We start from the raw sequence: 23,654 nt of genomic DNA on the forward strand, positions 1-23,654 counted from the left end.
TAAACCTAGTTCTCAGAATTGGGCATTATTTCACTGTTGTACTGACACAAAATTGGTAATTTGATATACAGATTTTGTGGCCCTAAAGCTAATAAAATGCCATTACCTTACTTGCGATTAATCTTAAGAATTGCAGGCAGTGATGAAACTTGAGGTGGTACTCAGGTGTTCATTTCAAAGTTACAGAAATGAACAGTATATAGTCTTGAAGTCAATTTAGGTTTAGAAGGTAGGATGATGTGTTTTTTATTAGGCTTGTTCTAACATCAGGTTCTTTCAATAATGTTGAAACCTCTTAGAATAGATAAAATGTTTTTTGTTATTTTTTAAAAGAATTTAATCTGTAATGAATTTTCATGACTGGCTGTCTCTGGCTATAACTTGCACCTATTTCTTCCTTGGTTTATGACATGGACTGCTTGAAAAGAAGTAGTCAGTGATACAAAGTTATATAACTGATCATTTTAATTCAGCTACTTTCTTATGTTAGGACTATAAGGCTAGATATAAAACAGTAATTAATAATCTTTCAGAGTAATTAATAATCATTATTGCCCTGGATCAAAATGTTATTCTGTAAATTAACTTGAGTTTCCAGGAAGCAAGATTTCTGATGTACATGTGTCATCTATCTCTAGTGATTATCTGGAAATAGAATTAGGGAGGTTTAGTGTACGCTAAAAGGGTTTCTTTTATTTATTTATTTATTTATTTATTTATTTATTTATTTATTTATTTATTTATTTATTAGGCTGCGTTAGGTCTTTGTTGCTGCACGTCTTTGTTGCTGCACGTGGGCTTTCTTTAGTTGCGGCGAGCAGGGGCTACTCTTCATTGTGGTGCGCAGGCTTCTTATTGTGTTGGCTTCTCTTGTTGTGGAGCATGGGCTCTAGGCGCAAGGGCTTCAGTAGTTGTGGCATGTGGGCTTCAGTAGCTGTGGCTCGCGGGCTCTAGACCTCAGGCTCAGTAGTTGTGGCACACGAGCTTATTTGCTCTGCGGTATGTGAGATCTTCCCCGCCCAAGGCTCGAACCCATGTCCCCTGCATGGGCAGGTGGACTATTAACCACTGCGCCACCAGGGAAGACCTAAAAGGGTTTCTTGGAAGGTTAATTTGGGAGGAGAGGGTCATCTAGCCTCCCCTTCTCTTGTTGATCCTTTCTAATTCTCATTTAAACACTAATAAAAAACACTTGAGAAATTTAGTGTATTCTAGAAAAAATATCAAATGCCAAACATTAAGAAAGATTCTTTGTCTGCACTAAATGATGATTAAATTGTGCCTGGTCACAAATAACTTGGGTAACAATGGTGCCTAAGAAAGTTGGGGTACCCTGGCAGGAGAATCCTTGGGTACTCATCCTTTAATTCCATTTGGTATCTCAGTGTAAGGTCTGTGCATTGTGTCCCCCAAACCTAGTCTAGTGTCTGGCACATTAAAAGAAATCAATAATTATTGAACACACACATTTATTTATTTAAATATTTATTATTTATCCCCCTAGATTCTTCTCTATATATATTCAAAGAAACCAAAACACACACACATTTTTTTTTAACATTTTTATTGGAGTATAATTGCTTTACAATGGTGTGTCAGTTTCAGCTTTATAATAAAGTGAATCAGTTATACATATACATATATCCCCATATCTCTTCCCTCTTGCGTCTCCCTCCCTCCCACCCTCCCTATCCCACCCTTCTAGCTGGTCACAAAGCACCAAGCTAATCTCCCTGTGTTATGCGACTGCTTCCCACTAGCTATCTATTTTACATTTGGTAGTGTATATATGTCCATATATACACTACCACTCTCTCACTTTGTCCCAGCTTACCCTTCCCCCTCCCCGTGTCCTCAAGTCCATTCTCTAGTAGGTCTGTGTCTTTATTCCTGTCTTGCCCCTAGGTTCTTCATGACCTTTTTTTTTTTTTTTTAAGATTCCATATATATGTGTTAGCATACGGTATTTGTTTTTCTCTTTCTGACTTACTTCACTCTGTATGACAGACTCTAAGTCCATCCATATCACTACAAATAACTCAATTTCGTTTCTTTTTATGGCTGAGTAATAGTCCATTGTATATATGTGCCACATCTTCTTTATCCATTCATCCGATGATGGACACTTAGGTAGCTTCCATGTCCTGGCTATTGTAAATAGAGCTGCAGTGAACATTGTGGTACATGACTCTTTCTGAATTATGGTTTTCTCAGGGTATATGGCCAGTAGTGGGATTGCTGGGTAATATGGTAGTTCTATTTTTAGTTTTTTAAGGCACCTCCATACTGTCCTTCATAGTGGCTGTATCAATTTACGTTCCCACCAACAGTGTATAAGGGTTCCCTTTTCTCCACACCCTCTCCAGCATTTACTGTTTGTAGATTTTTTGATGATGGCCATTCTGACTGGTGTGAGATGATATCACATTGTAGTTTTGATTTGCATTTCTCTAATGGTTAATGATGTTGAGCATTCTTTCATGTGTTTGTTGGCAATCTGTATATCTTCTTTGGAGAAATGTCTATTTAGGTCTTCTGCCCATTTTTGGATTGGGTTGTTTGTTTTTCTGATATTGAGCTGCATGAGCTGCTTGTAAATTTTGGAGATTAATCCTTTGTCAGTTTCTTCATTTGCAAATACTTTCTCCCATTCTGAGGGTTGTCTTTTCATCTTGTTTATGGTTTCCTTTGCTGTGCAAAAGCTTTTAAGTTTCATTAGGTCCCATTTCTTTATTTTCGTTTTTATTTCCATTTCTCTAGGAGCTGGGCCAAAAAGGATCTTGCTGTGATTTATGTCATAGAGTATTCTGCCTATGCTTTCCTCTAAGAGTTTGATAGTGTCTGGCCTTACATTTAGGTGTTTAATACATTTTATTTTTGTGTATGGTGTTAGGAAGTGTTCTAATTTCGTTCTTTTACATGTAGCTGTACAGTTTTCCCAGCACCACTTATTGAAGAGGCTGTCTTTTCTCCATTGTATATTCTTGCCTCCTTTATCAAAGATAAGGTGACCATATGTGGGTGGGTTTATCTCTGGGCTTTCTATCCTGTTCCATTGATCGATATTTCTGTTTTTGTGCCAGTACCATACTGTCTTGATTACTATAGCCTTGTTGTATAGTCTGAAGTCAGGGAGCCTGATTCCTCCAGCTCCATTTTTCTTTCTCAAGATTGCTTTGGCTATTCGGGGTCTTTTGTGTTTCCATACAAATTGTGAAATTTTTTGTTCTAGTTCTGTGAAAACGCCAGTGGTAGTTTGATAGGAATTGCAGTGAATCTGTAGATTGCTTTGGGTAGTATAGTCATTTTCAAATTGTTGAGTCTTCCAATCCAAGAATATGGTATATCTCTCCATCTATTTGTATCATCTTTAATTTCTTTCCTCAGTGTCTTACAATTTTCTGCATAAAGGTCTTTTGTCTCCTTAGGTAGGTTTATTCCTAGGTATTTTATTCTTTTGGTTGTAATGGTAAACGGGAGTGTTTTCTTAATTTCACTTTCAGATTTTTCATCATTAGTGTATAGGAATGCAAGAGATTTCTGTGCATTAATTTTGTATCCTGCTACTTTACCAAATTCATTGATTAACTCCAGTAGTTTTCTGGTCGCATCCTTAGGATTCTCTATGTGTAGTATCATGTCATCTGCAAACAGTGACAGCTTTACTTCTTCTTTTCCGATTTGGATTCCTTTTATTTCTTTTTCTTCTCTGATTGCTGTGGCTAACACTTCCAAAACTATGTTGAATAACAGTGGTGAGAGTGGGCAACCTTGTCCTGTTCCTGATCTTAGTGGAAATGATTTCAGTTTTTCACCATTGAGGACAATGTTGGCTGTGGATTTGTCATATATGGCCTTCATTATGTTGAGGTAAGTTCCCTCTATGCCTACTTTCTGGAGGGTTTTTATCATGAATGGGTGTTGAATTTTGTCAAAAGCTTTCTCTGCATCTATTGAGATGATCATGTGGTTTTTCTCCTTCAGTTTGTTAATATGGTGTATCACATTGATTGATTTGTGTATATTGAAGAATCCTTGTATTCCTGGGATAAACCCCACTTGATCATGGTGTATAATCCTTTTAATGTGCTGTTGGGTTCTGTTTACTAGTATTTTGTTGAGGATTTTTGCATCTATGTTCATCAGTGATATTGGCCTGTAGTTTTCTTTCTTTGTGACATCTTTGTCTGGTTTTGGTATCAGGGTGATGGTGGCCTCGTAGAATGAGTTTGGGAGTGTTCCTCCCTCTGCAATATTTTGGAATAGTTTGAGAAGGATAGGTGTTAGCTCTTCTCTAAATGTTTGATAGAATTTGCCTGTGAAGCCATCTGGTCCTGGGCTTTTGTTTGTTGGAAGATTTTTAATCACAGTTTCAATATCAGTGCTTGTGATTGGTCTGAATCCTGGTTCAGTTTCGGAAGGTTGTGCATTTCTAAGAATTTGTTGATTTCTTCCAGGTTGTCCATTTTATTGGCATATAGTTGCTTGTAGTAATCTCTCATGATCCTTTGTATTTCTGCAGTGTTATTTGTTACTTCTCCTTTTTCATTTCTAATTCTATTGATTTGAGTCTTCTCCCTTTTTTTCTTGATGACTCTGGCCAATGGTTTATCAATTTTCTTTATCTTCTCAAAGAACCAGCTTTTAGTTTTATTGATATTTTCTATCATTTCCTTCATTTCTTTTTCATTTATTTCTGATCTGATCTTTATGATTTCTTTCCTTCTGCTAACTTTGGCAGTTTTTTGTTCTTCTTTCTCTAATTGCTTTAGGTGTAAGGTTAGGTTGTTTATTTGAGGTGTTTCTTATTTCTTAAGGTAGGATTGTATTGCTATAAACTTCCCTCTTAGAACTCCTTTCCTACATCCCATAGGTTTTGGGTCGTCATGTTTTCATTGTTATTTGTTTCTAGGTATTTTTTGATTTCCTCTTTGATTTCCTCAGTGATCTCTTGGTTATTAAGTAGTGTGTTGTTTAGCTTCCATGTGTTTGTATTTTTTACAGATTTTTTCCTGTAATTGATATCTAGTCTCATAGCATTGTGGTCAGAAAAGATACTTCATATAATTTCAATTTTCTTAAATTTACCAAGGCTTGATTTGTGACTCAAGATATTATCTATCCTGGAGAATGTTCCATGAGCACTTGAGAAGAAAGTGTATTTTGTTGTTTTGGGATGGAATGGCCTATAAATATCAATTAAGTCCATCTTGTTTAATGTATCATTTAAAGCTTTTGTTCCCTTATTTATTTTCATTTTGGATGATCAGTCCATTGGTGAAAGTGGGGTGTTAAAGTCCCCTACTATGATTGTGTTACTGTCGGTTTCCCCTTTTATGGCTGTTAGTATTTGCCTTATGTATTGAGGTGCTGCTATGTTGGGTGCATAAATATTTATAATTGTTATATCATCTTCTTGGATTGATCCCTTGATCATTATGTACTGTCCTTCTTTGTCTCTTGTAATAGTCTTTGTTTTACAGTGTATTTTTTCTGATATGAGAATTGCTACTCCAGCTTTCTTTTGATTTCCATTTGTATGGAATATCTTTTTCCATCCCCTCACTTTCACTCTGTATGTGTCCCTAGGTCTGAAGTGGGTCTCTTGTAGACAGCATATATACGGGTCTTGTTTTTGTATCCATTCAGCCAGTCTATTTCTTTTGGTTGGAACTTTTAATCCATTTACATTTAAGGTAATTATCGATATGTATGTTCCTATTACCATTTTCTTAATTGTTTTGGGTTTGTTATTGTAGGTGTTTTCCTTCTCTTGTGTTTCCTGCCTAGAGAAGTTCCTTTAGCATTTGTTGTAAAGTTGGTTTGGTGGTGCTGAATTCTCTTAGCTTTTGCTTGTCTGTAAAGGTTTTAATTTCTCCGTCGAATGTGAATGAGATCCTTGCTGGGTAGAGTAATCTTTGTTGTAGGTTTTTCCCTTTCATCGCTTTAAATACGTCCTGCCAGTCCCTCTGGCTTGCAGAGTTTCTGCTGAAAGATCAACTGTTAACCTTATGGGCATTCCCTTGTATGCTATTTGTTGTTTTTCCCTTGCTGCTTTTAATATTTTTTCTTTGTATTTAATTTTTGATAGTTTGATTAATATGTGTCTTGGCCTGTTTCTCCTTGGATTTATCTTGTATGGGACTCTCTGTGCTTCCTGGACTTGATTAACTATTTCCTTTCCCATATTAGGGAAGTTTTCAACTATAATCTCTTCAAATAGTTTATCAGTCCCTTTCTTTTTCTCTTCTTCTTCTGGGACCTCTATTATTCCAATGTTGGTGCTTTGAATATTGTCCCAGAAGTGTCTGAGACTGTCCTGAATTCCTTTCATTCTTTTTTCTTTATTCTGCTCTGCAGTAGTTACTTCCACTATTTTATCTTCCAGGTCACTTATCCGTTCTTCTGCCTCAGTTATTCTGCTGTTGATTCCTTCTAGAGAATTTTTAATTTCATTTATTGTGTTGTTCATGATTGTTTGTTTGCTCTTTAGTTCTTCTAGGTCCTTGTTAAATGCTTCTTGTATTTCCTCCATTCTATTTCCAAGATTTTGGATCATCTTTACTATCATTATTCTGAATTCTTTTTCAGGTAGACTGCCTATTTCCTCTTCATTTGTTAGGTCTGGTGGGTTTTTGCCTTGCTCCGTCATCTGCTGTGTGTTCCTCTGTCTTCTCATTTTGCTTAAGTTACTGTGTTTGGGGTCTGCTTTTCGCAGGCTGCAGGTTCATAGTTCCCGTTGTTTTTGGTGTCTGTCCCCAGTGGCTAAGGTTGGTTCAGTGGGTTGTGTAGGCTTGCTGATGGAGGGGACTAGTGCCTGTGTTTTGGTGGATGAGGCTGGGTCTTGTCTTTCTGGTGGGCAAGTCCACGTCTGGTGGTGTGTTTTGGGGTGTCTGTGACCTTATGATTTTGTGTAGCCTCTCTGCTAATGGGTGGGGTTGTGTTCCTGTCTTGCTAGTTGTTTGGCATAGGGTGTCCAGCATTGTAGCTTGCTGGTCGTTGAGTGGAGCTGGGTCTTGGCATGGAGATGGAGAGCTCTGGGAGATTTTTGCCGTTTGATAGTACATGGAGCTGGGAGGTCTCTGGTGGACCAGTGTCCTGAACTTGGCTCTCCTCAGAGGCACAGCCCTGATGCCTGGCTGCAGCACCAAGAGCCTGTCATCCACATGGCTCAGAATAAAAGGGAGAAGAAAATAAAGAAAGAAAGAAAAAGATAAAATAAAATAAAAGTTATTAAAATAAAAAACAAGAAATAATTATTAAAAAAATTTTTTTAAGTAATTAAAAAAAAAGAAAGAAGAGAACAACCAAACCAGAAAACAAATCCACCAGTGATAACAAGCTGAAAACTATACTTAAAAACAAAACAAACAAACAAAAAAACGGGCAGAGAGAACCCTAGGACAAATGGTAAAAGCAAAGCTATACAGAGAAAATCACACACAGAAGCATACACATATACACTCACAAAAAGAGAAAAAGGGAAATATATATATATATTGTTGCTCCCAAAGTCCACTTTGTCAATTTGGGATGATTCGTTGTCTATTCAGGTATTCCACAGATGCAGGGTACATCAAGTTGACTGTGGAGATTTAATCCGCTGCTTCTGAGGCTGCTGGGAGAGATTTCCCTTTCTCTTCTTTGTTCGCACAGCTCCTGGGGTTCAGCTTTGGATTTGGCCCAGCCTCTGCATGTAGGTCGCCTGAGGGCATCTCTTCTTCCCTCAGACAGGAGGGGGTTAAAGGAGCAGCTGATTAGGGGACTCTGGCTCCCTCAGGCCCGGGGAGGGAGGGGTACGGATTCGGGGCGAGCCTGCAGTGGCAGAGGCTGGCAGGTCATTGCACCAGCCTGAGACGTGCCATGTATTCTCCTGGGGAAGTTGTCCCTGGGTCACGGGACCCTGGCAGTGGCGGGCTGCACAGGCTCCCGGGAGGGGAGGTGTGGAGAGTGACCTGGGCTCGCACACAGGCTTCTTGGTGGCGGCAGCAGCAGCCTTAGCGTCTCATGCCCGTCTCTGGGGTCCGCGCTGATAGCCGCAGCTCGTGCCCGTCTCTGGAGCTCCTTTAAGCGGCGCTCTTAATCCCCTTTCCTCATGCACCAAGAAACAAAGAGGCACGAAAAAGTCTCTTGCCTCTTCGGCAGTTCCAGACCTTTTCCCGGACTCCCTCGCAGCTAGCCGTGGCGTACTAGCTCCCTTCAGGCTGTGTTCACGCCGCCAGCCCCAGTCCTCTCCCTGGGGTCCGACCTCCGAAGCCCGAGCCTCAGCTCCCAGCCCCCGCCCGCCCCGGCGGGTGAGCAGACAAGCCTCTCGGGCTGGTGAGCACTGGTCGGCGCCTATCCTCCGTGTGGGAATCTCTCTCCTTTGCCCTCCGCACCCCTGTTGCTGCGCTCTCCTCCGTGGCTCCGAAGCTTCCCCCCTCTGCCACCCGCAGTCTCCGCCCGCGAAGGGGCTTCCTAGTGTGTGGAAACCTTTCCTCCTTCACGGCTCCCTCCCACTGGTGCAGGTCCTGTCCCTATTGTTTTGTCTCTGTTTTTTCTTTTTTCTTTTACCCTACCCAGGTACGGGGGGAGTTTCTTGCCTTTTGGGAGGTCTGAGGTCTTCTGCCAGCGTTCAGTAGGTGTTCTGTAGGAGTTGTCCCACATGTAGATGTATTTCTGATGTATTGTGGGGCGGAAGGTGATCTCCACGTCTTACTCCTCCGCCATTTTGAAGGTCCTCTCCACACTTATTTATTATTTACTATTTATCCATCTAGATTCTTCTCTATATATATTCAAGAAAGCCAGGACACACACACACATATTTATTTATTTACTTATTTGTTTATTATTTATCCATGTAGATTGTTCTCTACATATATTCAAGGAAGCCAGAACATACACACACATACCTTTATTTATTATTTATTTATTTATCTATCTAGATTCTTTATATATTTTTTAAAAAGCCAGAAAATGAGTAAAGGGTGGGGGTTGGGTATTTAATTTCTCCAGGAAAATATTAGATGCTTGGGTAATAAGTTAGTTATCACATATTTTATAGGCGTGTTCCATATATTTTTTCATTATGTTGTGCAGTTCTTTATGAATTCAAAACCACTGGTCTTAGTTTTGATTGCCATTATGATTCCATGAATAATTTTGTTTACCCTCTTCTGCCATTAACTTCTTCCTTTTTGTAGTTCTTGATTTATCTGGAATTCATTAGTGTATTTTTTGAGGTATGGATCAAAAGCAGTTTTTCTCTGCATAATATTTAATTGCTTTTATTTGTTTTTATAATCTGTGTGTTTTCCCTTAAGTTTTGTTTAATCATGTGGTTTAGGAAGAGAGGTGGGGGTCAGAAGGGAGAGGCGTCTAGGTGTAACAAAACAGGGATGTATAGGGTACTTTAGTTTCCTTTCAAAGTGGTTTGGTTAATAGCTCTAACACCATATTGTCTACATTATAAGTAACCCCCACCCCCCAAAGCAAGCATTTGTGTCCCACTACCAATTGTGCCAGTTCCACCCACCACCCAGCGCACCTTGGAGGCCTTGTGAACTCTGGGCTGGATGTGTAACTATTCAGGATAGTGTGCTTCCAAGGTGAGAGTTTTTAGGTTGTGTGTCCATCATTACCCCAGATCATTCCATTTAGTTATCATCTCCCATTTGTAATTCCCAATAAACAACTGTGTTTATGTCATCACCATGTCACATGAACCCAGTAACTCTTCAAAACTGGCACATCATTAAGAGTCCCTTTTTCAGGTTTTCTTTTTCTAAGGAGGGGGGAAGCTGGCAATCTCTTTGTGTTTTTCTTCCAGTTTTATTGAGATATAACTGACATACATAAGTTTCAGGTATGCAGTATAATGGTTTGACTTACATATATTGTGAAATGATTACCATTATACATTTAGTTCAGGTTTTCTATATGCAGCCTATTATTCTACAACTCTGTTACAATGTTTTGAAATTTGATGGGTTGAGTGCCTCATGAACCTCATTTATCACTTTTCCTTAGATAACTTTCATCACTCTGATATTGTTCTAGTGTTACTTGGCATTAAAAACATCTGTATCCTAATTTCTCTGCACGTCATACCTGACTATATTTGGTAATTTTTTGTCCTCACTAAAGTTTTAATAATTTTCTATTAATAAACCTCAAATATTCCAAGTAAAATTTATATAAAAAATAGTTTTATATGTCAGTAGAATCTCTATTAATTGTGTGGCTTTAATTTATATGTTAAAGTTTTGCAGTTTAAAAAGTTTTTTTATTATGTCCATAGACTCACTATTAATTGTGTGGCTTTATTTTATACATTAACGTTTGCAGCAGGAATGATTTCATTGATTTCCTGGAGTATTCTGGGTAAATAATGGATACTGGGTTGCTTGATTGATGTATTCATTATACTACCCCCACCACTTCCCCACTTCCCCCCCATTCCCACCCCCCTTTCCCATCCCCAACCCCATCCTCTAGACCCCCTACCCTCCTAACTCCTCCTTCTTCCTTCACCCTCCCTTCTCCTCTCTCCACCCCTTCCTCCTTCCCCCTCTCCCCCCTTCCTCACCCCTCCCTCCTTTTCTCTTTCCCCCTCTCCCCCCTCCTTCCCTCCTTCCCCCTCTCCCTCTCCCCCTTTCCTGTCCTCCCCCAACCCTGTTCACTTTATGCCAGTGTATGCTGAAATGATCGAGACACAGTTTGCACTTAACCACTAAATCTTTATTGAATTTTTACTCTAACATCAATACAATATTAGTAAATAGAAACACAGAGTAAAGAGAAAACAGCAATAAAATGGGGAAGGGCAGGGAGGTGGGGCAGGAATAGGTAGGAGGTGTAGAGTTAGGGAAAAGGGGCAGGGGTAAGGAGGAGGGCTACTGACAGGGGCATAAGCAATGGTTCTTATTCATCACTTCCCTGTAACTTCCATGAATCTTTACCATCCATCATTATCAATTTCACTCCAGCAACAACTTCTCAAAGGGCATCTATCTAACTCTCTAAACGCTTTGCTTACAATCTCAATCCCTGGAGTGAATACCCAGGGCAGAGAAGCTCTATTAAATTATTTATCCAATCATCTTTGAACTTTCTCCCACTAGGTTTTTATCCATGTTCAATAGCCCTAAAAAGATTGATCTCCCTGCAGTTCCCTCCGAATTTATTTGAAATCTTTAGGGGTAGCAATCATAGGGTAAGGGATCACAAGTAAGTACACATGTCCACTTACAGAGATATCTAATACGTTACCTCATGCTTTTTAACTAATCCCACCCACTTAAGATTAGTTAATAGTCCCTCCCACTCTAAAATACTTATGATTATATATATCCCCAATTACTTATACTGATTACACAAAGATACAAAAACAATGCAATTTTCCACAGACCAATTTGATAGCATTCTACAATCTGAAACAACAAAGAACTTTCAGTCCCAACAGATGTGCATTCTTTCTTTAAGATGAAAACGCAGCATGGTTCCCATCAGGCTCTTCACCTCTGCAGGTGGTCCTTTATCTCTGCCCAGGTCTTTCTAGCAGAGTGTTCTCTGTTGCCAATCTTGGAATTCTATCTGATGTTAGACATCTGTGGTGGATGATGACTGGATCAATTCAGGAGTCCAAGAGGTACCTGCAAACTTAAACAGAAATCCAGACTGCACTATGTAGATGTGCCCCTCTTATTTTGTGCACCTGCAAGTTCACTGTGCTAGCTCACATGATTTATTCCAACTAATTCTCCATTTTCCAGTATCTAATACAAATACCTCATTGCTCAAACTAAATTGACCCTTCAGAAATGTATGTAAACTTCCTCCGTTTCAAACAACCTAGCATGGTGACCTTAGCTAGTTCTCTCCACGTCCACCTAACAATGGGAGCTTATACCTTCTTCCTTGATTTTTTTAATTAACACTGAAAATTTGGGCCAAAAGTCAATCAATTTTGCCAATTTGTTTCAAAAGGTAGACTGTTGGCTTTGCTTAATAATTTTGATGTTTTAATTTACTTATCTCCTTTGTTTCTATTTTGCTCCCTTTCCACCTTCTTTAGAGATTTAATTCTTTGCTTTCCCCTTTCTGATGAATAAGGCATTTTGTTGGGAAATGCCCAAAAAATTGTAAAGTATTCAATTGAAGACGATCAACAGCAATGAAATAAATCACATGAGCGAAAGGAAACTTAATAAAATTCTGATTCTACAGAATAAATTTGAGATTACTTATCCTTAACACCTACACTTCTAGATAGCATATATAGCTGTAGAGCATAGTACACACTGCCAAACAGGTTTTCACAAGCTTTACGAAACAGCCGAAAGCGTGTCAGGGACTTCGTCCATGAGTTGTTCACCCACACCACCATGCTCTCCCTGACAGTTGTTGTTGCCACATTTCCAGACTTCTGCTTGTAGTGATGGCAAATGTCCATGTGCACATGCCGGGGCTGCAGACAACAGCCCATTTCTAGGCCCTCTGCAGTTTGAAGATCAATTGACAACTGTAAATCTGACACAGAACAACTTAAATTCAAATGTATGGAGGATGGATTGGTATCTGAGGTAAACTGAAGTGACGCTTCAAAAAGTCCAGAAGCACAAATGCACCATTTAAAAAGTAATTACTCTAAAACACGAGTGACTGACAAGCTTTCTGCTTCCATTGGGAAAAAAAAAAAAAAGGAAAAGTTGTTTTGAATTAAATAGCCAATTAGGTATCTTCCTTGAATTTGTATATCATTTTGTGTGAGTTTTTAAAGGCCCAATCAAAAATAATTGAAATTATGGATGATGTTAAAACAGAAGTTTGAAGATGAACATGATGAACTATTATACAGGTACTCCAGTTCTGAGGAGCCTCTCATTCACAGTGTTGTAAGAGTTCACAGTAAAGAAATATTTTACACTACCTTACTTATCAATTGTAATTAATTTAACAATAAGACTTGGATAGTACTTTGTAATTCAATGGAAATAACTTTTGAAAGCAGAGTCACCACTTTAAAACACTGTTAAAAGGACACTATCAACCTACAGCTAAAACTTTTAAGTATCTAAACATGCAAGGATAAGGGTGGGTGATAATGAATATGTGAAAGACGATGTTGATGAAAAGTGAAACTTCACCATTAGACTCCTCTTCATGACAGGCAATTTGAAATATACACCATGTTGTTTTTCTACTGCTCAAACTGTTGGAGACTGTGTGTTGAAACACATGCTCCGAGAAGCCTGCCAAGAAGCCAGCAAAATAAGAGTCTCGGCAGCCAGGCAGGAAGGATGACACAAATCCTGCAGCAGGGTTAGTGGCAGTAGTAAACAGAAAGAGAGAGGTTAGACAAACAGTTCAAGGTAGTAGCAAGGGACCAGGCTAAAGGAAGTCAGGCAGTCCCAGGTTAGCACAAAGCGTCCAGGAGACACCAGCTGATGTCACTGGATTGAAGACAACTCTTGTGTTGTCTGTTGCTTTGAGTTGCTTTTGGAGGCCTTTCATTCCTTGGCAGCTTATCGGCTCCATCCCCTAGAGGGTGCTAAAATCATTCCCCCTCCCTAAGCATCCTAGTGCTACAGTCTAGTGAGGGGACTGATGATGAAATGCCCAGATGTATATGGAGGCAGAGACATGGATAGATGCTCCCAAGACTTCAGGTGATGCTCTTCCAACCAATTAACAACGCTCTTAAAAATTCTTTCTGAAGTTCCAGGTCAAGGTGGTAACATTAACTTTGAGTCTCCCCTTTAAGAGCTGGGTACGGGGATTTAGGAGTCCTTTTGATTTGCTACTCGTCAGCCCTCATACGTGACTGAGAGGTGATCACATTTCACAAACATCTAACACACCTGGAGCCACCAGTAGTCTCTGGTTACCAGGTTTAAGGTTTTGTGGAAGCCATTGCTGGCATGGTGATGGTAAGGTGTTGTGACAAAGCCAGAGTTATTGGGTACATGTGATTTGCACCAGGATGTGAAGGCACACTCAAACATGCCAACATCCATCTGAGCGTACTTCCTTCCGAGGCCTGAGGTGTTTCTGTTGCAGGGGTTTTGCCTGCTCCTGGGGGAACCAGTCGAGCTGCTGCTCCTTGCGTCATGAAAGTGGAGTTTGAAGATGGTGAAGTTTCAAAGGGTGCAGCAAAAGAATCATGGAAGCCGTTTCACACTGCACCAATAATTGTGGCTTCCTTAATAAGGCCTCGGTCCTCCAAAGATGTAAAGAGAGTACCGAAACTGCAAGAAAAGTCATGTCCTCCTCCTCCTTGTCTCCCCCTCCATAAAGAAAACAGCATTTCCTGTGTTTGCATCAGCTTCTCAGTAACTATTAAATGAGGAACCTGGCAGCCAATAATTAATATGGTGACAGAGGTTTCAGCAGGTAAAACCCAGGCTTCCAGGGTTCGCTGGGAAGTAAACTTATTACGAATTTTAATTAGATTGGCAGTTAAGGTGGAAAACAGAGATAATTTGTTGGTAAATATTTTGTCACTCCCACCAAACAGTGGAGGTCTGTTGGTGCTTTAGGATGTGCCCCAGTCCAGGGTGGCCCTGACCTTCTGTAGCCGTTTCAGAGAAAACCTGTGCCTCAGGTTGGTCTGAAGGTGCAATAGCCCAATTTAGCACGCAGTCACTGATTGAGAAGCTGAACAGGAGTTCATTTCGAGGGCAGAGATCCTGAAGGACATGATGCGTATTTACATGGTGCTGTAAGACGGCGGTGGCGGCGGCGGTGGGGGTGGCGGCGGCGGCTGCGGCGGTGGGTACTGGGGCACCGGTGGCTGGCGGTACCAATGCGGATTCCAGGTGATCATCACAGGGACATAGAGCGATCGCCCCTGTCCATCTCGCCCCACGGGGTACCAGGCAAATCCTACTGGGTAGGTCGGGTACGTGGCATATGCAGGGTAGGTCGGATATCCTGGTATTTGAGGTACGTATTCAGTGTACGTCGCCAGGTGAGCTTGGTCTTCTAAATTTGGAATAGAGAGTCGAGGATACTGATTCTGGATGGTGAAATTGTTGGGAGCTCGGCAGTCGTAAGAAACTTGCAGTTTCCACCCCCTTTTCACTTGGAGAACTTGGGCTCCGTTGGGTGCGACAGTGGGAGTAATGAGCCCATCTTTCACGTTTCGGGCCACAAAATCTCGCAGAGCTGCCATTTCGGGTTCTGACAGTGAGTACACGTGTCCGCTGGGAATACTGTGTGCTCCAGGGATCATTTCTATGCTGGGGTCAACCAGACGGTGGTCTGGGTAGACGTTTTCATCTACTGGAGTGTACACATTCTGGACGTAGTAATACCTCACGGGTTGGTAAACTCTGTATCCTTCCACCGGGTAATAGAATGATGGTTGTGCTGGTGGTGGGAGCGGGGGTGGTATCGGAGAGTACATCCGGCAATGGTATCGGCAATATTCGGAATCAAAGACGATCGATCGGGTGCTCCACGTGATGTTGGGATCGTGTGTGCTCAGCCAGCGCACCCCTAGGACGATGGGGAAGAACGGAGACTGAGTCACATCGAATGACAGCACCTCACGGTGATCTCCCAAGTCGACGATCAGGTCGTGCGTTTCGTGGACAACTGGGCCCGATGCTATGGGACGTCCATCAATCGCTTCTACAAGTATTGGCCAGTCCTTGACTCTCAGAGGAATGCCATTCTGGGCGACGTATTCGTGATCAATGAAGTTGCCGGAAGCACCAGAATCGATCATGGCTCGGACAAACAGGGTGTGTCTGCCCGGAAGATGAATCTGGAGCATCACTTGCAAGTGTGGCGATGAAGCAGCATCATCTTGTGGGGACCTTATTAATTCCGGCCCGGTCGCTGAAGGTCCCTCTACAGCGGGGCCGGGGAGTTTCCCGCCGGCGAAGCCTTGGAGGCCTTGGCAGGACAGTTGTCGGCGTAGTGACCTCCATTCCCACAGTAGAGGCACAGGTTCAGCTTTCGGCGTCTTTCTTTTTCTTCCTGGGTCAGGCGCATGCGGGCACCTCCCACGGGCTCGGTCGGATCTACCTGGTGGTGGCTGTTGACGTGAGGCATCACCAGCGCACGTGGCGGGGAGCGTGGTTTGCGGGCGGCAGCTGCCCGGGCCAGCCTTCTCTCGATGTGGATGCACTGGCCGATCAGTGCGGACAGCGACTTGGCGACTTCGAGGCGCGACAGCTCCGCCTGAATGTGGTCGCTGAGGCCCTCGTGGTACTGGTCAATCAGGGCAGGCTCATTCCAATCCAGGTCCTGTGCGATCATCTGGAAAGCGTTGGAATAGTCGATGACTGACCCCATGCCTTGACGCAGACGTCTGATCTTGCGTTTGGCAGCCTCGCGCCGCTGAGGGTCTTCAAAGACGTGCTTCATTTCGGTCATGAAGGCTGGGTAGTTGTGCATCAGGTAGTGGGATCGCTCGAGCTTGGCGGAGGCCCAGCGGGCAGCACGGCCGGTCATCATGCTTGTCACGAAGCAGACGCGCACACGATCAACGGAGAAATCTCTGGTGCTCTTTTCCATAAAGAGCTGGCACTGGGCCATGAAAGGCACCAGCATGTCTGGGTTGCCGTCGAACTTCTCGGGAAGGTCTTCTGGGCTCTCCTCCTCGATCGGAGTGGCTGGGGCGGCAGCGGCTGCAGCTCCGCAGAGCTCAATGTCATCTTCCTCCTCCTCAGGGGCGGGCTCCACCTGCTCGCGGAGGGAGGTGTTCTCCTCTGTGAGTTTCTGTACCTGGTTCTGCAGGTTGTTGTTCTCCTCAGACTGCTTCATGACCTTCTCTCTGAGGTTGTTGATCTCTTCAGAGAGATCCTCCCGCCTTCGTTCGGCCAGGTTGGGGTTGTACTGGCCCCTCTGGCCGCTGCAGGGGGAGCTGGAGGGGGAGGCAGGATCGTTGGGGGGAGGAGGAGGAGGAGGAGGTGGGCAGTCGGGCCCCAGGGTGAGAGGTGGGGTGGGAGGAGACCTCCCAGGTGTAGCTTCACTCCGGTGGGGATGGAGGCCTGGGTCCTGGCCTCCTCTTCCACCCTTTCGCCTTTTGGTTTTCAGAAGCTTTTTGTTTCTGTAAGTGAAGACAGAAGCATAAATTCAACATATACATTTAAAGCACCACAGTACGAAGAAAATTTTATCATTTAAAGTATCTACTAAAGTACTCTAAACACATGCGCATTTAAAGCATCTCTTTGTTCTACTTGCTCACATCAATAGTTAATAAACAGACAAAAGCCCTGCAAAAAAGATATTAATCAATAGGACAGTAGATAATGAAAAGCAGCCTACTTTTTGATGTCCAAATGACTTTTTCCTCCTCAAGAATCATCTGTTCATCATGATTCAACAATACACAACTGTATCAACAGCACTATTACCTTTACTGACAAATAAAGAATGAGAAGACACTCCAAACAAGAAGTTTTATAAGGAGAGAGCAGAGCAAGAAACTTTCAAGCAAAGATTGATAGTGGAAAAGTTACACAAAATAAAGTCAAACTTATAACTGTTTATTATTAGAAAAGTTACCTGAAAAGTTGCTACTATTCCAGCCAATAGAAAACCAAGAAAAAGAAGCGGGGAGGTGAGTTAAAAATCACAATGCCTGTATTCATCAACCTTGGGGGAGAGGGGGCCACTCTGGCCCACTGTCGCGACCCTGATCCACCTCTACAGAGAAGGTAATTAGTCATCAAAACAAACAACAACTGCCACCAAACCAGTGGAATTGTCTAAATTACTTTTCGGACCGTAATTTGATTTCCCAAAGAGAATTCCCTTTGGGACAGAAATGGCAATGAGTAGCAACCTGTGTATATCAGTTTCCCTCCTTATTATGAAGTCAATCAACAAATATCAATTGACGTCTCCTAGGAGTAGCTGGGCTGTAAAATGGGACATTCAAAGAAGCCCAATAATAGTATACCTCAAACTTATAATAAGGATTTAATTAAATAATGCAGGTAAAGCACATAGTGAGTATTCAATAACTGTTAGCTGATATTAATAAAGTTATTAATAAAGAACAGAAACTTTAAATTTCTGTGTGATGAGGCTGCGATTAAAACAGGGAGGGGCTGCAACTATGGCAACCTGGGTATGCAGATCCCACTAAAGATACTAATTTTTTTTTTTTTTTTTTTAAATACTGCATTGGTCAGACAAATCCAGGGCCTCATTAGACTTTCAGGTCACCAGTGTGTAATCCCAGGTTTTTAAACAAGGTTTGTCAGTACAGCCCCACCCAAAAGTTTGTAATTTAGAGTGGGATAGGTCACTCCTAGCGGGGTGAGTGACTGTGTGTGTGTGTGTGTGGGGGGAGGGGACGGGGGGGTTAAATACCCTAATTATGGGTAGGGTGACAATAAATCACACATATAATAAATCAGCACACAGGGCCTGTGTACTTCCTGGAAATAGGGTTAAATTCATTTAGAGTAATTATTTTAACACTGATGATTTTTTTAATGGGCATCAAATTCTCATATTTGGAAAACTCTAGGAAAGTGCTCAAAAGTTTAAAAATATAATATGTAAAGCAGGCAGACTGCCTATTCACTACATTTTAACTTGGCAGTCCTGGTCACCTGCTCCTCTCTGACCCATCAAGACAAAAAATGGACACCAAATTAATTACGTAAAATAAAGCCACAAAGATAAACGTGTTATTTAGAGAAGTTAGGTGAAAAATAGCTAATGTTTCAACCAATAGTGTACAAGGGAAAAAAAAAAAGGTGATGGTAATCAAACATGATGCCTGGTTGTAGAGAAATACCCCTTCCTCCTTCCTGCCTAAGACCCCTCCTCATTCTTTAGGCCCCTCCCCTGCCCCAGCCCTGCCATCCACAGCCATTTTCCCTTATGCCCTGGGCTGTTGGTATGGCCTCTTCAAGGAGTGGCTATACAGCAAGTAGAGTCCTTAAGGGACAGAATTACTGTGCCATTTTAATAGTTTTAAATGCTACTTAATTACTTTAATAGCTTAGGCTATGGAAACAACTAATAGTTGACATGCAAGATAAAATCTTCAAGTTTAGAAAAAAATCAGAAGATGTAATTAACACATCATAGCCTGTGACATTGTTTCATTTCCAGCTGCTTAAAGACAATTAATTATATTGGTGACACGCAGAATATGAGGTCACAAAATAATGCAATTTTTATTAATTAAACTTAAGAGTTTTAATGTTCCATTAAAAAGCAACTAATAAGCGCAGGTCAGGTGACTCAGGTGTCACTTCTGTCATCAAGACACTAATACTTTAAAAACTTAGAAACAAGACTTCTGAAAAGGCATTCACAGCATGGCCTGGAGCAGCGTGACCCAGGTCAGGAAGGTTAACAACCTATATGTCAATCACAGTCACTGGGGTGGGCTTTAATGAGGCCCAGGTCTGATGGTTTTCACATCTGCAAAACACAATAATAGGAGAGAAATAACAATACATTAGGAAATCAGCAAACAATCACTGTATTGTTTATGGAAACAGAAGATCAATAAGAGTTTAAAATTCAAATGCTTTTGGTGACAGGAAGGTAATATAAAGGTGAGAAGAGACTGGAGATAGGAAAACAGGAAGGGGCTGCAACTATTTAACTTGGGGATGCATATCACACACCCCCCCCTCCCGCCCCACAATCTTTTAATTCTTGTAAAAATTTTAAATACAGTGGTCAAAGAAATTCAGGGCCTTTTTTGACCTACGAGATCACCAGTTTGAGGCCCTTAACTTTTACCAATATCAGGCCTAAGGCCTCCACCCCCGGGGTTTGTAATTTTGGGGTGGGAGTCTAAGTCCTAAAAGAGTTAACTGCCCAGAACAGAGTCGTTTAACCATTAAAAGTGATAGGGCAGTGGGCAGGCAAGTCAACAGTGTAAGTAAAGTTTACAAATGTTTAAACAGCAATTGGAGCACCAGTTAACATGGGAACAGGAGAACGGTAACTTGATTTGAATATAGGACTATGGCTCCTTATACACCCCCTTAGTAGGGGCTGGACTGGGAAGGTGGGTCAAGGGGCCCAGTGCCTAAAACCTGGAAGGACACACAGCATAAAGCTAAGCTCCCTGGGACAGATGCCACCTTTACACATGAAAAAGAGTTCAGTATTACTCTATTTAAGAAGTAAAGACATTTGCTTCATCTTTGACTCTTCACAATGACTTTTGAAACTTTCTATCCCCCGCAACCCCCCTACAAACACACCAAAGTGCAACAAAACCCACCATACATTAAACATCACACTAGTAAATGACACTTCATTAAACAGTGCTTAATTGTTTTACATTTGCAAATGTCCATATTTCTTTTTGAGAGCTATGAGTACTATTTGTGAAATGCAAATTCTAATAATATGCACATTTTTCAAACCATTGTTTTGAACCTCTTTAAAATGCAGACACAAATTCCAAAGAGAAGAGGGGTCAGGGTGGCAAGGTGGGTAAAAGGGGCCTGGGGACTTACTGAAAGGTGTAATTATGATTAGCACATGTTATCCATAGATTGTATACTTGTTGGGGGCTAGGGGAGGGGTGATTGGTGGGTTGTGACAGGTTTTTGGGAGCCAGTGCTTCTAAATGACCCTGTAACAGTCCTGGCTTATGGTTTCTAATATATGGAACCAGGTTTTAAAATTTCTTCATTTAGTTAGAAACATAAATAGCGGATTGGCAGTTAGCTATGAATTTGTTTTATATAGATATTTTTAAATGCCAGCTAAAACCTTCAATCTATATTTTCTCATGTAACCACTCTGTTACGTTACACAAATTTTAAATGACAATTACGTACCATTAAATAATCCACTTGCCCCAAATTTAAATAATTAGCTTTTGCTTTTTAGTTTATAAAAAAGCTAATTATTTTGAGTGTTTTGAATTAATTTAGCTGCTTTGAATTATAATTACTGCTTACATTATTGGAGCTTAAAAATGCTTTTTTTTTTTTTTTTTTTTCAAGATCCTGTTAAATGAGAGAGAGATAAGGCAAGCAATGTCTTGGACAACCCAGGACAGCAAAACACCTTAGGAAATAGCCAGGAGCAAAAAACCAGAAAACAACTGCAGACACCAAGGAAGACACTGAATAAACCAGTTTACTCTGGTCATTTAACACTTATTTAATGAACAGGTGTTCATTAAATTGCGCCTACAATGTGTCAGGCACAATTATGTAGGCAAGTTAGCCAGGGCTAATCCCCTAAAATTCCAAGAAAAAAATCCAGATAAACACCTCCTCCTCGCTCAGAGGCCAAGCCAGTAGCACCAACAAAGTCACTTAAAACTCCTGTGAAACAAAGTTCAAGTTGTTCTTTATTTTGTAGCCACCAAAGCATCTGATTCCAGTAGGTCCCACCAAAAAGGTCCACTAGTGTGTCAAAAGAAACTTGAGTTCTTTAGTTTTAAAAAATTAAACTTTTAATTTTAATTTTTTAAGATTTAAAAAATCTTAAAATTTAATGATGTTAAAAGTATTTAAAATGTTTTATTTTTCATTTGCAGCAAAAACATTTAGCTAGATTGCCTTTAGAGGCGCCAGCCACGTCAGCTTGGAAGCACCCTTCATAAGCCACTATCAGGAGTTTAAATTGTGGGATTATGTTATTTAACATATGCAAAGTGCTTATTAATGCCATGTATAATTACTATTGTTGTTAATTGTTCTTATTTATTATTCTTATATTTATTAGACACTGGTGGATAAAAAGCAAAACCGGCGCAGAAGAGAAACCGCAGCAGCGAAACCGCAGGAGAGCTGGGCTGTGCAGCCAGGCGCAGGCAGCGAAGACGCAGGCGCAGAGGAGGGGTACCTGATGGGAGGGGGGCTCACACTGCGCAGGCGCAGGTGGGCCCTGGAGAGGTGGGGCCATAGGCCAGCCCAGAAGAGGCTGGCTCAGGGCGGGGCCAAGTTTTGAGAGGTGTGGTCTGGAGGAGCCACTCCAGAGAAGGGGGTGCTCAGAGGGAGGAGGGGTCTAGGGGAACCGCCTCAGAGGAGGCGGGCTCGGGAAGACGCGGGGTCTGGGGAGGCAAGGTCTAGAAGGCGCGCTCCGGGAAGGCGCGCCGCAGAGGAGGCGCGCTCCGAGTAGGTGCTGGGAGGTGCTAAGCCTGTTCTGAGGAGATACTGCAGAGAAGGCGCGCTAGGATGGGCGGGGCAGGTCTGAGACTGGCTGCATGCCTCTCCCAGGATTCCCCCCTCCCCAAGCCCCTCCCACCAGCCTCCAACAGGCAGATTCATTTCATGCAACAAGAGCAATCACCCCCAGATCCAATCCCCCCACCACCCCCCCGCGCCTTCCAAGACTAAGCAAACCAACAGTTTCCACAAACTGTTGCTGGACGCCAATTCGCGCCACCACTACAACTATACCGCCACTTCAATCAAGCGCAACTAGGCAAGGCAGCCCGTTCTGCCACCACCAAAAGATTTTTTACGCTCAAGTCAGCGCCCTTCCACTCCACTGCCATAGCAGGAATGGTGTGGGCAGAATGTTAAACACTAATTTTTGCCCAGGGCTCCATTTTGTCTAACAGCACCATCATGCAGAGAACCGTCCTGTAGAAAAACATAGTGGGAGCCATTCCAAAAGGTGTGTAAGAGACAAAGGGTGGGGTTCCTCCAAGAAGACAGAGTAATCTTACTCTTCAGTTCATGTGCGCTTCAGCTGGTTTCTTTGTAGCGCAAAACAGTGCAGCTTGTGTACCTCTGCAGCTATTATTACTTTGTAGCGCATTTTAGGTGTAAATTGTTCCGCAGCTCATGTACCTCTGCGGTTCCTGTGTCTTGTAGCGCAATGAAGCGCTGTTGTGCTAATCGTTATCATTTTTGTAGCGCTGACCTTTCTACAGCTCAGATTTTGTAGCGCATTTAGAGCGCAAACCAGTCATCAGTCTGCGGCTCACATATCGTTGCAGTTCATACTGGTTTTAGCGCAAAGAAGCATCCATCAGTCTGTAGCGCATTGAAGCGCCCATCCGTCCGTAGCGCATTTGAAGCGCTCATCAGTTTGTAGCGCATTTGAAGCGCCAATTAGTTTGTAGTGCACATCACTTTGCAGCGCATTCGTAAATTGGTCTGTGGTTCACGTCCGTCTGCAGCTCATGTTTGTCCACAGCTCATATGTGTCTACAGTCCGTATCTGGACTTAGGTTCTGGAAATCAAAGCCCTGAAGGCTAGGTTTCTCCATGCAGTTTTGGGGCACAGCCAGTGAAGGCGTGACAAGGTGTGCGTGGAGACATTCCGGGCGCTACTCCATCTCCCGCAGCTCCCAATTAGAAGGGGGAATGAATGTGATCTTAAAAAAAAGAAACATCCTCACCGCATACTCACCACGCGAGGACTCCTCTGCGAAGACACTAAGGACGGGGTCCCACACCTGTGCCAGGCGTGGGCTCCGCTGGGTGCTCGGCAGCCCGGAGTGGCTCCGGACGCGAGCCCGCTCAGCGGACCTTTCGCGAGGCTCGGTGGTCCCCTCTTCGCTGGTCTCCTCAGGTCGTAGTCAGGTTTCTTCGACACACACCAACCGAAGTTGAAGCGCGTGTATCGAGAGCGCCGACTGGGAGCCTTATATAGGCTGAACCGAGGAGGGGGGCGCCAAATCCCAGCGTGCTCCGCGGGTTAGGGGGGCGGAGGGGGGAGCGGGGGCGGAGGGGATGGGGGATGGGGGAGATGGGGGGTGG

General features: G+C 42.5%; 1 protein-coding gene across 1 annotated transcript; it reads right to left on the bottom strand.

The window, feature by feature from the left end:
• Positions 1-15,840: 15,840 nt before the first annotated feature.
• Positions 15,841-23,568, bottom strand: PEG10 (paternally expressed 10; the record flags this gene model as incomplete). Its single annotated transcript, XM_082398521.1, has 2 exons — positions 23,294-23,568; positions 15,841-17,044 (listed from the first exon to the last, which is right to left on the bottom strand). Exons 1-2 carry the CDS (start codon positions 23,296-23,298, stop codon positions 15,841-15,843), a joined length of 1,209 nt encoding a protein of 402 aa, XP_082254647.1. The 5' UTR covers positions 23,299-23,568.
• Positions 23,569-23,654: the final 86 nt, after the last annotated feature.

This window comes from Balaenoptera borealis (assembly GCF_965194805.1).
Source record: "Balaenoptera borealis genome assembly, chromosome: 7".
NCBI classification, from domain to species: domain Eukaryota; kingdom Metazoa; phylum Chordata; class Mammalia; order Artiodactyla; family Balaenopteridae; genus Balaenoptera; species Balaenoptera borealis.